Consider the following 18236-nt stretch of genomic DNA (forward strand, 5'->3'; position numbering starts at 1 on the left):
GTAGGACAAAGCAGGGATAGAAAATGGATGGATGCATGGACTATTCCATGTTATTTATTATTGATCTTTTACATCAGCCGTGTTAGTTGCTGTTCGAAAAAAAAAAGCACCTCCAGTATTTGTGGATGTTATCGGCATGTATTTAATGAAAAGTTGTAAAAAAAATGTTACTGTGTAAATATGCGGCTTATAGACAAATGTGGCCGTTGCAGCTTATATTCAGGTGCGCTCAATAGTCCGGAAATTACGGTAGAAGTAGCATTTTCAGCTTTAGATGAGTAATTTACCTGAGACTTTCCTATTTTGAATAGGGACTTGACTCAGGACATGCAGGTGTTTTGTGACATCCAGTTTACGGAGACTATAAAATCCTGAGAGATGGTGAGGTTACCGAGGTTTGTAGGCTAAGCAGATAGTTGAGCTAGATTTTTGTCGTCTAGGGGAGAATTCGACAAGTGTAGATCGGACGCTTGACCCTCGAGGATCCCATAAAAGAGAGTAGCAGTGGAAGATTTGTAAATGACTAAATAAATCTAAAACGTCTGAGAAGTATCTGTGTTAAAGTCCACTGAAAAAAAAAAAAAAAAAGAAACACATCAACGGTCTTGAATTCATTTGTTAGTAGTAGTTTTCGTTCCAAAAATCAATGAGAATTTCCATACATTTTGGCTTATTTCTGTGCTGTTTAAATCAACTAAGCATTGTTTTTCCACACAGGTGGCCAGTTGTTCCTGGCACAGTGAGCAGAGTCTGCTGGCTACGTGCTCTCAGGACAAGGTGGTGCAGCTTTGGAGCATTGGCCCAAATAGCGTGGAGCTACACAACACCTTCTCTTGCATAACTAGGTGATGTACTGTAAATGTGTTCCAGTAGTTGGTGGATAGATGAGGGTGAGTTGTATATAAACAGCATTCTTTAAGTTCCCTTTAAAATAACATACTCCCGTGTACGTTTAGTGATTTAGTTTACTATCGTTTGTGCTTTAGCCGTCGAGAGCCGCTGGACTGCTGGTTGTCTGGCCTTCATTGTCATGTTTTTCTTGCTCTCTTCAGTAAGATGGACAGGTCAACATTTGAGAGGGCGAGCAGGTGTCAGCACCTTCCCCCCGTCTACTGGAGTACAGGAGGGGACTTTCTGGCTGCTCCGGAGAACAAACACATCAACATAATGAACATCAGGGGTGAACTCGGATTTTCTCACATCGACTGTCAAATCCTCAATAGCGGTCAATGAATCATGTTAGCTGAAGTCCAGGAAAACTAAAATACAATTAGTTTGAAATAATTGTGATTCACAACTAGTCATTTCCTTGTCTTATCGAACATTTATTTTCATGGTTAATTTTGTGGATTTTATAGAGATAAAGGAAATTCAATATGTCAAAAAAAAAAAAATGAAATGAATGTTGTTGTTGTTTTATTGATACAGATTTTTTTTTATTGAGCTTTTATTGAGTTTTATTTTTTATATTAAAATATTAATATTTGGTGCAAGTCCTTACACATTTACAGTATATAAATCTGGCCTAATGAAATAATTCTTTCTTTTAAAGGTAAACATTGTCAGTTTAAGAAAATGGACAGGTCAAAAAATGGGAAAATGGTTGTTTTGTCAATAAATTTGTATCCAGTGTGTTTTTTGGTAGCGTTCAGTGTTAACAGTTTTTAATTCAGTCAATATGAATATATATTGGATTATGTTCAACTGAAAACGTATAACTCTTAGACATTCACACAAGGATATTAGCTTTACATGATATCACAAGCTTTTAAATACTAGACTTCAGGGCAGGATAACCATTCACCCCACCCTTATGCATATGAATTTTGCTATCTTCTCTTTTTGCAGGGTCTCATTGCCATGTCGAGGCCCAGATGTCTCGGGTCACTGCCCTTTGTTGGGCTCAGACCTTCAGCTTGTGGGTTCTCGACCATCCGACAGCCTGTAGGAACAGGCTGGGCGAGAGCCTGCTGGTGGGACGTCAGGACGGCACCCTCTGCTGGCTGCAGGTCACCATGCAGGAAGGGAACCTGCATGTGAAGAGCACGGAGCTCACCCACTGCTACAGGAAAGAGGGTGAGGAGAGTGCTATAAAAAAAAAAAATCCATGCAGAAGAGAACGACAGTCAAAACCCCTCTTCTCGGCTTGCTTCAGTTTTTTTTATTTACTTATTTAATCATGGATTTATTTATTTATGTATTTTAAATATGCTTTTGTGATGTTAGACATCGTCTGTGTGTTTACTGTCACAGTGGAGCTGATTTCATCATATAATAAAGTTGAATTTTCTGTCGAGTTGCATTGGGATTACAGCTCAGACATTTGAAAGGCGGCCCGGAAACATCAGCGAGATGTGTTTTTTTTCCTCTGCTAATGTTTGCCAGGACCGCAGTGTGTCGCCTGGCACAGCGAGGACAAGCCCTTTGCTGTTGGCTACCCCAATGGAAAGATCCTTTTGGCAAAAACTGACACCTGTGAGAACGAGCAGCCGCTTATCCTGCCCGTCGGCCAGGTTCGTCTTCAAATTCCACTCCTTGGGGATTTTCAGATGATGTATATGTACATATGTGACCTGCTTTAATAATGTCATGATGAGTTTTACCATGCATATTTCACTTTTTTTACTTACTGCCTGCAGGAAGGAGTAATTTCCCTAAAATGGGATCCCACCGGACAGCTGTTGCTCTGTTTGGACAAGTCGGAATATGTGAAAATCCTTGGATGTTCCGGCGGTGCCTGGGTAACCCTCCACTCCCTCGTTCATGTCAGCACCGTTACCGCGGCTGAATGGTGCCCGCTCAGCGGCAGGGCGCCAGACCCGAGACTCATGATGGCTGTGTGAGTTCTCACACCTATTCCCTTTTTAATTCACCCTGTCAACATTCATTTCCATTTTTCAAATTTCTTCTTTTTTTTTTTTTCTACCGAAAAGATAATGCATTTTAGCACTCATAGAAAATATGTAAGCGGATCATGTTTGCTCTGGTATTTAATATTTTGAAAAAATGTGCTATTTGGGTTTCAGTAATAAACTGTGTTTTTAATCCTTTCCCTCTAATCGTCCTCAGAGGTTGTCAGAATGGCTCTGTGCATGTCTGGACTCTGCCACAGGGAGGCACTGCTAGGTGTTCGCCCAGCTTGCGCCAAAGCTCTTCTGTTGAACCTGAGGGCAGTGATATCAAGGTTGCTTGGAAATTATTCATCAAATATGTATATTTTAATTTAAATAACCCCTCTTTGACTTGATTTTTAACATTGGTTTCTTCAAGTGCCAACTGATTTGGGTTTCCCCTTCTTCTTCCCCCTCACATCAGGACAGCGCAAAGTGTGTGTTTGTGCTTCACGGTCACATTACAGCAGTGAAGTCCCTTTCCTTTTGCTCCAGTGGACTTGCTCTGGTGTCTGGAGGGATAGGAGGACTGCTCAACATCTGGTCCTTACAGGTCAGAATACATTACCAGCTGATCCTCCTGCAGTCCATCTGAGGATAGCTCTTACTAGACCATCAACGCTGACATTCAGTTCATCTCTTGGAGAGAAAATTACCGCATATCCCAACTGTTTGAATCATCAGATCTCTTTATTCTTACAGGATGGGTCGGTCTTGCAGACGGTCACGGGTTTGGGGTCGGTTGTCAGCACGACCTGGATACCAAACCTCGGTGTAGCCGCCTGCTTCGGGAGGTCGAAGGTAACAGGCTTTGTTCGTTTTCATCTTCACCAAACCTCATGGGAGTACATCGTGTGTATTGTGATAATTCTATAGAGTGCAAAAGTGACTGACCACTTTTCGTCAGGTTCTAGAAGTGAGTGTCTCCCATTTATTTTCAGAATGTGCTGTTTAAAGTAAAGGAATCCGGAACAATTCATAGAAACGACACAGTGCCTGTGTGTGCAACATGCTAAGCCATTTTCAAAAGACATTACTACTTTCATAAACCATCACAGAATCAATCCAAGACCTAAAGGACATACGACCAGGTTCTTTTGGCAGCGGGTTGTAAACTCGCTATTCTTCACCTGTCAGTTTAATAGCACACTTTTCTAGAAGGCTGATGAGTATATTAAGTAAAAGCTGCCGTCAACTCTCTTGTGTTTTCGCTGAAATAATCATTCTATATTTGCTTTCCTCCCAGGATGTTTTGCTGATCTGCTGTACCCCTGAATGGATCAGTCAGAATCATGTTCTAGCATCCTGTCGCATGGTGCTCAGAAGCCAGAACATTCTGGGTCTTAATCGAGCCCCTTGCTTGTCCGTCCTGCTGGAGAGGCTGCCGTTGCTGTTGCAGGAGCAATACGCATATGAGAGGGTCATTACATCACATTACGTTGCATAACCAAAACTATAACTGAAGTTGTTTGTCAGACATGCATGGATTTATACAGGCTGTTAAAAGCTGCAGAAATTATATGTTTTTGTGTCATTATATCAAAATTTAATCGAAAGTGTCTTCTTTCGATGCAGACCCATATAGCAGCGGGTGATCAACTCATCCACAGTGCCTTCCTGCAGAGCCTGTCCTCCTTAACCGTTGGTTTATCCCTGGAGGAGCACCTGTGTGGTTACCCCTGCCCCCCACACCACACCAACCCCACCGCTCTTTCCTGTCCACCCGAGTGGAGCTGGCTTGCAACGTACGCGACTACCATCCGCAGCGCCGAGGCCATCGCAAGCGGCATCGTCTTCCCAGAGTCCTTCGTCGTGTCCGAGTTTCAGGAGATGAGCCACCACAATGAAATCAGCAAGGCCTTGGTGAGCGGCAACAAGCCAGTTAGTGTTCGTGACTGCAAAGGAAATTTTTCAGTCAGAAATTGGGGGAACGGGGTATTTGCAAGTTTACGTTTCTAGGCGACTATTGGGAGTCTTCTGTTTTGTTTCCTAGGACAACAGTAAGTGGAGCTTCAGGATGGACGAACAGCTCATGTCATGGGCCACAACCAGGCCAGAGGTAAACACACACGCAAATCAGGGTTCATGCCAGCCTTGAAAAAGGTGATTGAAGAAAATATGCTGATTCTCCTTTTATTGTTGGCAAAAGTGATCGTTTAACTTGGCTTGAACCATTTCCAGCCATCATGCAACGACGGAAAGAAAGGTTAATGACCGTCAACATAATGGAAAATGTTAAATATAAAGATTACTTTAAGACTGGCATGTTTCCAAAATGAAGGTCTCTCAATAACTAATTTTTGATAAGAAATTCAGAAAAATGTGTTACTAATTTTCTGTGTCAAATAGACTAATTTAATGTTACATCAGTTGAAAACGGATGGGAAGTCTAGTCATTTTCCAGGAGGAAAATCATTTAAATCATTTAATTATTTCGGGTGTAGATTGAGATGATTGTCAAAGTCTAAACAATAAAAAAAAATTTGAAAAACTGCATCGCACAAATCACAACCACGTCAACTAACCAAACCAAAAGAGAAATCCTCCGTATCTGGCCTTGTATGCTAGCTTTTGTTTGACGACTGCGCACCCCTAATTATCATTTTAATCTAAGCCCAATGATTTTCTTTCCTTCTGAATTGACATGTTGAAAATTGATATTTTTCTTTTTTTTTTTTTTAAGGATTGGCAACGGGGAGGAAAGAGCGAAGTGTATCTCTGGGGGAACGGTCGCTACGGACAGCTCGCCGGCATGGGAACCAATCCCATGGCGCCAACTCTTGCACCCTCTCTTTTGCAGACGCAGAAGGTAGCATCATTATTGACTCTGGGCACGCATGGGGATTTGTTCCTTTTCGTGACGTTAAAATGGCTTTCTGGTTATTTTCCTTGCCCTTTAGGTTGTGTGTGGTCAGAACTGTACCTTCTTGGTTCAGTCCAACGGGACAGTTCTGGCTGTAGGAGAGGGACAGTATGGCAGACTGGGCCAGGGGAATTCTGATGATCTCTATGTACCTACTATTATTTGTGCTTTCCAAGGTATGAAACTCACATTCGAAAGTTTAAAAAGATTTCTAGCTGCAGAGATATTTTCTTTGTCAACGCATAATTGCTCTTCTGCCCGGATAGATCTACCAAGTTGGATAATGCTCGTTAGAAATTTGTTTAGATTTTGCAAAAGAAGATTAAGAAGCGTCAGTTTTGTTTCAAAGTTGTTGTTTTTTTATTGTATTTATTCTTATGATAATCAGTGTTGTAAGTTTAACCGCTCTGATCCGGGCAAAGGTTACGTGGTGACCCAGCTTGTGACATCCTGCGGCTCCGATGGACACTCCATGGCCCTGACAGAGACCGGCGAGGTGTTCAGCTGGGGGGACGGAGATTTCGGAAAACTGGGGCACGGAAATAGTGAAAGGCAGAGACGTCCCAAACAAGTGGAGGCCCTTCAAGGAGAGGAAGTTGTTCAGGTAGGGAGTAAACGGTGCATATCCATGCTGTGGCATTTCAGGCATAAAGATTCAAGATTCACGGTGTTTATTGTCATGTTTACAGTCTGGAAATGTGTTTACTCGTACAATGAAATTCTTATTTTGCCCTCCGCAGTGCATCCAGATAAGTATTGATAAATAAAAAATAATACACATGCTGTTGGAACCAGATGTAAACAGGGCAATGAAATGCAAACAGGACAAGGAAATGTAAACAGTACAAAGAAATGTAGACCGTACTGGCAATCTTAAGTCGGTGCCGGCGCAGGTTCAATGCAGATACTTTAAATAGTCAGTTAAGCTACATGAACAGCTGAGTGTAGCAGCGGCTGTGCTGGAGCTTTCCTTAGGCATTATATAGTTATTGACTCCTGTCAGTTGTTCAGGAGTCAAATGGCAGAACGAGTCCTTTAGTCGTGTCGTTCCACATTTCACACTCCTGCGCCGGTAGGAGTGTGAGCTGTCGGTGTCGGGGGTGGGCGTGGTCCTCGGCGATGGAGGCTGCTCTCCTGTGGACTCGACGCTGGTCGATGCTCTGCAGAGAAGGCACCGGGTCCTGGTGATCTTCTCTGCAGTCCTCACCGCTCGCTGCAGGCGTTTGCTGTGGTGATGCCCCATCATACCGTGGTGCAGCTGATTCAGGTGCTCTTAACAACGTAGCTGTAGAAGTTGTTGAGGTTGTCCCCGCTGGCTTCAGGATGATGATGTTCTCCAGGGTGTAGATGATGGAGCTTCCTCCTATGTTTGGGAGGAAGCTGCGCTCATAAAAACACGAATTAAAAATGTTGAATATATTGTCGGGGTTCAAAGGCCGACATCAACACTAGAAGGAGGACAGGAGACGAGTCAAGTCTGTTCAGCTCGCGAGGAGAGTCAGTTAGAGCACCTCCGTAGTAGTCTCCTGACAGCTCTGACCTCCCTTCGATAGCATGAGCTTTTATTCGTAACGGGCGTCGTTACATTTGAGTAAGGAAGATAATAGTTGGCGGGTAGACGCATGTGGGGTGTCGCTTCTCACGGGATAATCATGTTTTTAGTACAGCCAGCACTTTTCCACAGGATTGTTTGCATCAGAGGACGTGGGTACAGGTTGCACAGCAGAAGTATAACAGGATAAGGTTACAGCTTGTATAGCTCGCAAAACAGAAAATAGTTCTCACACATGATAATATAACACAGACAGTTTTGCCACATGAGGTAAATTACTCTTAACATATATGCATGAAGCTTCCTTAGATCAGGTTAGAGCTATGATTCACCCCATCTTGAGTTGTTCAGAAACCTTGCAAATATTAATAATAGAAGAATATTCACATAAGGAATTTGATACAAAATAAACTGAGACTATGTAAAATATATACAATAGAATACATAAATATAAAAATATTGAAGCAGGGAATGGCTGTGGGCATTACAGATGAACAGTGAACATGTTGTGGGTGGTAAGATGAAATGATAATAAGTAAGGTGTCCTGGAGAAAATATAAATATTGCATTGATAAAAGGTAGAGATTGATATAGTGGGGTTGTGCAAAAAAAATATATTTTTGTGATGCCCGTAAGCAGCATCAACGTCATGCTACATTCAAAGAAATGTTGTGAGTTTGTGGTGCTGTACAGTCAGTCAAACCCCAGTGAGATTCATCTGAAAGCATAACAAGATTTGATGTTACAAGATCGCACGTAATGAGCTGCCTTTAAAATCAGCCATAAAACCGAGCTATCACCAAGGTAATACACTCAAAGTCAGCACGATAAGGACACAGCAGGTGCGAAATAGTCTTATTTCCTTCAGTCAGTGATCATTCTACTGAAAATAATGCGAAGCCCGAGAAATGTCAGGGTAAATAATGTGACAGAAATCTCGTCTTGTGGCCGACACTCGACAGCTCCCCCTAAGTTTCCACCGTTTTATTTCCTGTCACACACTCTCTGCGGGCCCCTCATTAGCATCCGGGTAATGGTTTTCATTCTCGTTCACATTCTACTAATCAATTTCAGACACCCATTCACCTCCAACAGACAAATCCCAATACAATATCTCACCGGGGAGCCTGTTGGTTCCCTAATCCTGCCAGCCTGTGAAACACGCTGGCCTTTCATCTAAGATATTGCTGCTAATTCAGCCACATTATTATTCCATTACAAAAAGAACTGGGTATAATTCAACAGTCTTTTTCATCTAATGATAGTGTCTCAGGCATTAACAAGTGATTGATCGTCCATTATGTCTGTGAAGGTTATCAGTCGTCCAAGTCATCCAGAAGTCCGCTCGTCACATTAAGATTTGACAGCGGTTATGGGTTGCAAATTTTTACAAAAAGCCAAAATTTCAGTTCAGCGTGCATTATACGGAGTTTATAAATGTGTTTTTTTTTGTTTTTTTTTCCCCAATTTTATTCGTTTGGCCTCCTGCTCGGCTTATAAACGACAGTCTAGTCTGCACAGCTGACAGTTTGAAGACAAATCCCAGCCAAGCGGTGAGAACACGGGCTGACTGATGTGAAATAACCTCTCCCGCTACTTTCTCCCCAGCTCGCCTGTGGATTCCGTCATTCAGCCGTGGTCACGGCGGACGGAAAGCTGTTCACCTTCGGCAGCGGTGAATCCGGCCGCCTCGGTCAGAGATCAACATCCAACAAAATGCTCCCCGAAAGGGTGGCGGCGTTAGAGGGATATCATGTGGGACAGGTAATTTAATGGAGTGTGTTTTCTATCTTTATTTTTATTTTTTTTAACACCACGGTGGGGTGGTAGCTCTCACAGTTAGAGAAAGACATAAAATGATCAAAACAGTCAAACCTAAGTGAACGTTCTGTCTCAGGTTTCCTGCGGTCTCAACCACACGCTGGTTTTATCCATGGATGGCATGGTGGTGTGGGCATTTGGAGACGGAGATCACGGAAAATTGGGGACAGGATCCACCACAGCAAAGTACTACCCACAGGTGGGTTTAGGAATGGACAAATTATTTTCTATCTCTCCTGACCTCTATGAATTGCGCTTTGAGTATATAATTTTACGCACTCCGGTGCTACCCCTTGTTGGGCGGATGATACAATTGTGTCTTGTTTCAGAAAGTGGAGCAGCTTTGCAATAAGGGGATTAAGAAGGTCTGTTGTGGAACTCAGTTCTCCGTTGCCTTGGCCTGTGATGGACATGTTTACACATTTGGACAAGGTACATTCTCCCCGCGGAAACCGGACCGGGAAACAATAGACGAGTCTGAATAAGAGATCTCACAACAGTCTCCACAAAAGTTCTTTGAAAATCTCATAGAGATCCAGTGTTAAGCCGTCGCGGAGAGCCAAAATGTAGCGAGATGCAGGTTCAGGCTGAGTTCAGACTAAATTTTGCAGAGCTCGAGCCAGGTTGTCTTCCACTATTTCAGGACTGATAAAAGCTGTGGCCTTTTAATATTTATTGCGGCGTACACACCAGAGTGTTACACTGAGTGGCAAACTGTCACGGTGAACTCCGCCTCTTTCGGGTTTCTTCTTGGCACGGAGTGACCTTGCATCTACACGCCCGCCGAGAGTTTGAAAGCTGTTCTGAAAATAATGCCGAAGTTTCACTTTCGGAACAATCCCGGCCACGTACGTCGTCATGCTACTTTTTCCGTCTTCTTTTCCCCTTCCAGAGCGTCTCATTGGTCTGCCGGACTCCATGCTCAAGAATAAATCGTGCCCACAGGTGGTTCCGTCCCTTGAGGGACTGTTCATAGAAGACGTCGCGCTGGGCAGTGAACACGTCCTTGCCCTGTCCTCCAGCGGGGACGTCTACGCCTGGGGCTGTAACAGCGAGGGACAGGTAACCAACAGTTTGGAAAATCACTCAGGTGACGGCCATTTTTCAGTGGCTCGGTGAAACGAGAACAGTCGTGCCGTTTTGGGATGCCCAAATTCACATATGAGAGCTTTCACTCAATGCTATGATGTTAACTTCACCGTGGCTATAAATAAACTAGTGAAAATTAAATATCAATAAAGTATAATCACTGGTACTTATATGAACATCATTTTAATTAAAAATGACAATTGTATGATGATGAAATCATATGAAATTTAAAAGAACGAGTGGGGATTTTTTTTGTTTTTCAGATTTTTAGGAAAATCCTAAAGTACAATCCCCACGTTTTCGGTCGAAACGTGAGATTTGACCTAGTAAAGCACCACAAGACGACACAGCGGTATTTTATGTGTGCGTTCCAGCTCGGCCTCGGACACGCCAACATCGTGAAGGAGCCAACGCTGGTCACGGCCCTCAAGGGGAAGAACATCCGGCAGATCTCAGCCGGGCGTAGTCACAGCTCGGCGTGGACCACCCCTTCTACCTCCTTGAAAAACTCAGGCAAGCATAAATGATTGGACAGCTCTATTCGATTTTGATTCATGCGAAATACCACGTGACTGTTTTTTTTTTTCCATCCCCCCCCCAGGTGGCTCTGGAAGCATCCAGCTTGGCCTTCCCCAATCGGTCCCTCCCCAGTACAACACTTTGCAGGACTGCAGTCCTGATCTCCTTAGCATGCGCCTCAGGGTACTCCACCACTTTTCTGATCTTGTGTACAAATCCTGGCGGCTGCTCAATCTGGATGCCAAAAATCTGGTAATAACAAATCCCATTTTCTGCTCTTTAATCTGTCAGATATGGCAAACCTCCTATGGCATCTCCATTGCCCTAATCAAGACCTTTTTGTGCCTTTTTTTTTTTGGTCGTCCGCTCACCTCCACGCAGGTTTCCACCTCACGCTATAGTTCAGGGACGACAGCCATAATTCGGGGTGATCTCAGAGGCCTTCTGTCCCCCAAGGTCAACACACTCCCTTTGGTGCGTTCTATTGGCAGAACAATGACCCAGGGAAAAACCTACGGGCCACAGATCACTGTCAAACGGATTTCCACAAGGTGAGGAGATGGCCTCCGGAGGTAATCTGTTGGAGGTCGGTGCTGGTAGGGGAGCTGTTTTTCTTACCTGACGGGAAATTCGGGACATTAAATTGACAGCTTTGTTTTTGTTTTTTTTTTGTCACATTTTCTTAGAAATGCGTGTATCTTTCTTACTTATACTCGTGCGTGTTCGGTTTTTCTTCAAAAATTATGATTTATATGCTTTTAGTACGTGACGCTCACAACAATGATCGATGCCCCTCCCGTCAACACATCTGCAGGGGGCGTTCAAGCAAACCCATCTTTGTACAAATCGCAAAGCAAGTGGTGAGTCTGAATCCTCTGGAGCTCCGGCTGCCATCCAGGGCCTGGAAGGTCAAGCTTGTTGGAGAGGGAGCCGACGACGCCGGGGGAGTGTTTGATGACACCATCACCGAGATGTGTCAGGTACGGACGGGAAGCGGAATGTATAAAAGAGTAGGTGTAGCCACCGCTGTGTCATCTAGTGGTTTATGTGTTGCTTCGTAGCCTTGAGTTTGGCGTTAAGGGCACGGCGACCCATCCATCACGAGGTGGCCGCGCTCTCACACGTTGCCCGGCTCGATTTGTATGCGGCACACAGAGATCAGTCAAAGCGTAGAAGCCGTAAAAGACAGCAAAATCCCAAACAGAAAATGAAGCAGATAATTAAAAAATTAAGTAAAATACACTTTTTCAAATGCTGAGTGATATATTATTCATCACAAACATGCACAGAACACTTGTTTGTTGTTTTTTGTCGCCACAATCAAAGTTTTTAGCATTTCTGGATTTAATCGATATTCAAATATACCGTAATTTCCGGACTATGAACCACTACTTTTTCCACACGTTTCGATCACTGCGGCTTAAACAATGATGCAGCTAATTTATGGATTTGTTTTGTCGAGCCTCATGCCACCAAACATTTAGCCTCATGATATCAGACCGATTAAATAACCGTAAAATTCTGAGGCCGTTCAATTCCGACACTAAAGAAGACAGACATAATGTTTCTGTGTAATATCTTTCTGTGTAAATATCTCATGTTACAACGTGGACACCTGCGGCTTATTGACAAGTGCGGCCTATATATGTACACATATTGTATGTACTATATGTACACATATATGTACCTATTTGTTTAGTTAGTTTTAGCCAGTGCGGATTCTATTCAGTTGCGCTCAGCAGTCTTCAAAGTATCGTATTTCCTTTTTTCACATTTTCCCTAAAGCACTCATGCACGTTGTATGTAAAAGTCGAGTATGCATTATTTTGAGGCTCTGGGGCTGAGAAGTTGCAAAAAACTGCCAGGCTGTGACTGCTGAACCTGCCCCTGCTGGCCGTTATATGTATTACATCCTTAATGAGCCTCTGCTACGGCGTCCATTCTTTTTTTTTTTTTTTTTTTGTTTTTGAGGTGTACAGTTTGAAATTGCACAGAGGAAATATGAAAATGACTGACTTTTTATTTGAATCATGATGGGTTTCCAACAGGAGCTACAGTCCGGCGTGGTGGAGCTTCTGATTCATACTCCTAACAGCTTCGCAGATGTGGGCAGTAACACCGACAGGTAGACATTTTGTCGTCCTTTTTCCTCAATCTGCCAAAAAAAAAAAACTACTGACGTAACATGGGAAAAACCTCTTTGCGCCGGGTCGCGTCAGGTACCTGCTGAACCCGGCGGCGCTCTCCAAAGATCATGTAATCCAGTTTCGCTTCCTGGGGATTCTCATGGCTGTGGCCATCCGCACCAAGAAACCTCTGGACTTGCATCTGGCTCCGTGGGTTTGGAAGCAGCTCTGCTCCATGCCACTGGGGGAGCCTGACCTCGAGGAGGTGGACCTGCTCACTTTCCGCTCTTTACAAGGCATCCTACACTTGGAAAACAGCGGCATCAACGAAGATAATTTCCACGTGGTGAGATTCCATTCGACCTTGAATCGAAAAAAAAAAAATTGAATATCGAATTGAATTCCTCAAACCCTTTCCACGTTCTTCCATCCCTAAAGATGATCCCGCTGGATTCCTTCATGGTGCACAGCGCGGATGGAAGGCTCGTGCCCGTCGTTCCCGGAGGTCAAAACATTTCCCTGTCCTTTTCCAACCGCACAGAATACGTGTCCAGGGCTCTGGAGTACAGGCTGCATGAAATGGATACCCAGGTTTGAACGAACACGCTAATACATCATTCCACATCGGAGAAAGTCACTTGTTGAATGATAGGCAACCTCCTGCACGCAATGCTGCCTCCTCATTTTTGGTGCTTTGAGGCCAAGTTTTCCTCAGGAAACAAGAACAAAAGGCCCCGAGGTGTTTGTAATTCTAGCTCGGTCCTCTCCGAACCCGAAATTCCTCTGTGATTTGTACTCTAAAACATCCTATACAAACAGCAGATCTGCGAGATCAACCATTCATGGTTGCATTCTCAACCAAGAAGCTCGCCAACCTCGACAAAACAAAACGGACGTATTGCATATCCCCCCTGCAGAGAGGCGCGCAAATGAGATGCGATGAACTTTATTGATCCCAGGATTGGGAAATGATATGGCAGTAGCAGCATAACGTACAAAAACAGACAGAGATAAGCTTAAGTATGAAAGGGTATTATCTGAAAATGTCCAAACTCATTTGCCTAATTTTTCCTCATCTACAGCAGAGGTAAACAAGCCTTTAGAGGTTCGTTGTGTTAGACCAGACCCCTTTCAGTGCCCGACTCACGGCCCCGAATGCTCAAACCTCCAATAAAAATAACTATGGAAGCTGATGGAGAAAACAAAATCCCTGAAAAAAATCATCACGGATCTCCGGGGCAGAACGATGGCCTGCAAAAAGCATCAAACATTAAAAAAAGTGCTTCATTTTCTGGCTGGCCAGGATTGTTGCTAAATTGTGGATTACAAATGGTCTCTCATCGCTCTTGCATTTGGATTCATAATATCTTCTTCTTTTCCTCTTGGCTTCTCCCTTGAGGGGTCGCCTCCATCGAACCCCGTATCCCTCGCAACTCCCGCCACTGCATCCATAAATCATCTGGCTTCATAATATAATAACCCCAGTGTGGTAAATTTTAAGGCTTTGTGCAGATTTTACCTTCTGGATAGATTGTATGATAGGTTTAATCGCTATTTCCAGGTAGCAAGAAATATCCCGATAAATCTACACAGACGCACGATTTATTTAGTCACATTTTTCACGTTTACACTTTACTTTTATTTTTTCTTTGTTTTATTCGTTTTTTTTTTAATATATTTTCACTTTATATAGTTATGGACGTTGGATCTGCTGTAGGGTTGCTATGCTACCCCTTCTCAGGGAAAAATAAAGTTAATCTGATTCTGATAAATAAGTATATAAAATTATAGATAAAATCCTCCATTCAGTCTGACTCAGCGTGTCTTACACGCTTATTGACTTATATCAGGGGTGTCAAAAGTCATTTTCACCAAGGGCCACATCAACAAAATGGGCCCTCAAAGGGCCAAATGTAACAGTAACAGTGTAAATGTAACCAAATGTAATGTAAAATAAATGCAACTATTCCTTAATGTTAAATAATTCTTAATTATCACTCATTCAAATCCAAAATGGTACATATGCATTTGCATAGATGTAAAAAAAAAAATATGTTTACTAGTTGCTCTGTAACAAAGCTAGCTTTCAGTGCTGCAGTGGTTTTGGATGGGGCTTTCGTGAACACATAGAAGTAGTTTGGCTTTTAATTCTTGGAATATTAGATGTGTTTTCTGGAAGGCTAACTTTTCCATATTTCGCTTTGTGTTTGGTGTCAAAATGTAGATGGAGGGTCATTCAATCCCGCCGCCATCGTCCTTACATTTCAATGGCCACAATCATCCCCCATGTTATCCAGTTAATTCAGATCAAAAAGCATTGATGAAACTTTCGGTTTTCAATTCGCAGAGAACAACTATTTCTGTACCGAGTAACATGATCGGCACGAATCGTGGGAAATGCACGGTCAATGCAGGTGTTGGACTTATTTATTTTATCAGACCTTTTAAGATGTTCACGAGGACCACATAAAGTAACGTGGCGGACCATATTTGGCCCGCACCCTTGAGTTTGACACGTGTGATTTAGATTAGATTTTGGATAAAGTGTTACCCAATCAGCGTTTCAGCTTCACAAGAGGCTGGAAGAGGACGGATAGATGGATGGTAGCCAATCAAAGACCGCCTGCACATCATCAATTTGTACACAAACACACCCATTATCCACAAAAACCCTATCAACACAGACAGAAGTATCACGAAAACAAACCGGATTCAAATGACATGGATGTGAATTGCTGTGTGAATTTCTGGTCCCCGGCAGCGCTTTGTCTCGCAAGACGTCCCGTTTGTTGTTGTTCCTCTCGCCGCTCTCCCGATGATCAAAGCTGACGCGGTTGTGTCGGGTCCAGGTGGCGGCAGTCAGAGAGGGCATGTCCACCATCATCCCCGTGCCCCTGCTTTCCCTGCTGACGGCGCAGCAGCTGGAGCAGCTGGTCTGCGGGCTGCCGGAGGTCTCTGTGGAGATGCTGAAGAAGCTGGTGCGTTACCGCGACATCACCGAGAGCCACCAGCTCATTGGCTGGTTCTGGCAGAGCCTGGAGGAGTTCACCAACGAGGAGCGGGTGCTTTTTCTCCGTTTCGTCTCCGGCCGGTCCCGGCTGCCTTCCAACCCGGCCGACATCACGCAGAAGTTCCAAATCATTAAGATCGATCGGGTGAGGCATGTTCGGCGCAGTTAACATCCATAAGCTTTAACAGCTCGCGTCTTTGTTTTCTTTAGAGGAATATATACACTGCTCAAAAAAATAAAGGGAACACTTAAAAAACACATCCTAGATCTAAATGAATGAAATATTCTTATGAAATACTTTGCTCTTTACACAGGTGAATGTGCTGACAACAAAATCACACAAAAATGATCAATGGAAATCAATTGTATCAACCCATGGAGGTCTGGATTAGGAATCACACTCAAAATTAAAGTGTAAAAACAAACTCCAGGCTGATCCAACTTTGATGTAATGTCCTTAAAACAAGTCAAAATGAATCTGTGCTGCTTCCTGAGTGGACACTGTGATTTCACAGAAGTGTGATTGACTTGGAGTTACATTGTGTTGTTTAAGTGTTCCCTTTATTTTTTTGAGCAGTATATATTCAAGCCTCTAAAAGATTCGTCAGCGGTAACGCTGGCGTTTTAATCGAGCCGTTTCATTTAACTTTCACCGTAATTAAATCGAATCTCCTTCCGGAAGAAGAAACGATTAAAATGTGTGATGGTTTTCCGCAGCCCGTCAACGGCCTCCCCACCGCCCAGACCTGCTTCTTCCTGCTCCGCCTGCCGCCGTACACCAGTCAAGCCGTCCTCGCCGATCGTTTGCGCTACTCCATCCACAACTGCCCCTCCATCGACATGGACAACTACATGCTGACGCACAACACCGACCCGACCGACAGCTCGGACGCCGACGACTGAGGTGGCCGCGGACGTTAATGCACTGAACACACATTTCTATCGGGCGAAGCCGTTTGGTAGTGCACTGTTTCTATGTGGGTGATCGACTGTGTAGTTCCGACTTTTTATTTGTGCAAGGTGTTGTAATAATTGCAGTGCTTACTCTGAATCAAGACTACAGGGATGTAGAACTGAATTTCTTAAATATATAGGTAACGAAGCCAGAATAAAGGAGTCAATGTGCCTGGTTGTTTAACTATATATAATATAATTTAATGATCTGTCTCATGTGGGCAGTCTTATTGTAAAATAAAGTGTTTCCTAAAAGACTTTGGTTCGTCCTGTTTTATATAACAATCCTAAGGAGGATAGCATACGGACACCCTGCATATTGCTAAAAAAACAACCTTAAAAAAACAATTGTTATGGAAAAAAATCTGAATATCAGTGATACCAGTGACCTTCGATATGATCAGTTAGTAACTAATTTTGATAAAGTCCCTTTAGGTGTCCTTTAGAATCTCTTTGTGAGAATTATGTCGTGAATTTTTCCCAATTTGTCTGTCTTGTTTTGGTTATCTTACATATATGAAAGCACACACTGTCAAAAAAAAATGTTCATAATTCTCATCATCTTTAACCTTTTTACTTTTACATCCACGCTCGATCATCCGCTTTGATATTCATCGAGTCACATGATCTACCAGCGCACAAAAACACATCCAGCAACACTTTCGCAAGCGAGAGATCTTAATTCAATTCCCGGAGTCTAATGTTGTCCTGACTCAGCAGAGCTGGCGAGTCTGCAATTTGTCTGCGCTTGTACATCTGCCGTGACCTTATTACCCATCTGTTTCTCTGTGTACGTTTGTGGCCAGTAAGACCGAATTCAACCCCCAGTCAGCACACTTGCAGCTCAAAGAGACGGGTGTTTTTTTTTCACGGCTATAAATATAACACTCGTATATCAAATTAATAAGTACTCAAATCTGTAAAAGGCCACGTTGGAACAAATGATGTCAGAACTTTATTAGCCATAATTGGTGTGGATTCGGTCCATCTGTCGACTCTTACTGCGCAGCATATTTATTCTAATTTTGGTGAAAAGCAAGGTGGATTCGTTGAGGGAGAACGGAGAGAAATCAGTGTTTGCAAACAAGCGTTAAATGCAAGTGTTGTGGACGACCCAGTCTTACCATCACAGTAAACTCACCCGTGTGTGAGCATTAATGCCTTGGCAGAAGGTCTCCTGTTTTTTTATACAGTACCAATGTCTGATTACACCCTACATGCACTTTACACACTCTTTAAAATGATTTACAGAAACCCAACTGCCCCGAGCGCTTGGCAACAGCGTTGAGGACGCACTGCTTTTTTTTTTTTTTTTTTAGGAACCAGGGTCAATGTGGGTGGGCTTCTGCCTCAACCTGCCGAGGCGGAATGTTTCACGATTGGAATAATGCAATAATTTAATTGTTATTAT

General features: G+C 43.3%; 1 protein-coding gene across 10 annotated transcripts in view; it reads left to right on the plus strand.

The window, feature by feature from the left end:
• The window catches only part of LOC147230990 (putative E3 ubiquitin-protein ligase HERC1), a 50493-nt gene extending 33410 nt beyond the window's left edge, over nt 1-17083 (plus strand). For 9 of the 10 annotated variants that reach the window (XM_086152016.1, XM_086152021.1, XM_086152022.1 and 6 more), the window contains 27 exons: nt 718-845; nt 1053-1180; nt 1849-2076; nt 2386-2513; nt 2640-2839; nt 3070-3184; nt 3316-3444; nt 3594-3692; nt 4138-4311; nt 4467-4754; nt 4885-4950; nt 5575-5700; nt 5792-5930; nt 6177-6358; nt 8915-9070; nt 9204-9326; nt 9457-9559; nt 10020-10189; nt 10591-10729; nt 10818-10987; nt 11117-11286; nt 11550-11715; nt 12784-12860; nt 12955-13207; nt 13300-13452; nt 15711-16016; nt 16589-17083. In XM_086152016.1, the coding sequence (XP_086008142.1) occupies nt 718-845; nt 1053-1180; nt 1849-2076; nt 2386-2513; nt 2640-2839; nt 3070-3184; nt 3316-3444; nt 3594-3692; nt 4138-4311; nt 4467-4754; nt 4885-4950; nt 5575-5700; nt 5792-5930; nt 6177-6358; nt 8915-9070; nt 9204-9326; nt 9457-9559; nt 10020-10189; nt 10591-10729; nt 10818-10987; nt 11117-11286; nt 11550-11715; nt 12784-12860; nt 12955-13207; nt 13300-13452; nt 15711-16016; nt 16589-16774 (4302 nt within the window). In that variant the 3' untranslated portion in view covers nt 16775-17083. Of the gene's footprint in view, nt 1-717; nt 846-1052; nt 1181-1848; nt 2077-2385; nt 2514-2639; nt 2840-3069; nt 3185-3315; nt 3445-3593; nt 3693-4137; nt 4312-4466; nt 4755-4884; nt 4951-5574; nt 5701-5791; nt 5931-6176; nt 6359-8914; nt 9071-9203; nt 9327-9456; nt 9560-10019; nt 10190-10590; nt 10730-10817; nt 10988-11116; nt 11287-11497; nt 11716-12783; nt 12861-12954; nt 13208-13299; nt 13453-15710; nt 16017-16588 lie in introns of those variants that run through there. The other variant, XM_086152024.1, reaches the window with a different exon arrangement.
• Nucleotides 17084-18236: the final 1153 nt, after the last annotated feature.

The sequence above is a fragment of the Fistularia commersonii genome, chromosome 9 (genome assembly GCF_037954325.1).
Source record: "Fistularia commersonii isolate RoL2024-O1a breed Wild chromosome 9, RoL_Fcom_v1.0, whole genome shotgun sequence".
Classification (NCBI taxonomy): Eukaryota; Metazoa; Chordata; class Actinopteri; order Syngnathiformes; family Fistulariidae; genus Fistularia; species Fistularia commersonii.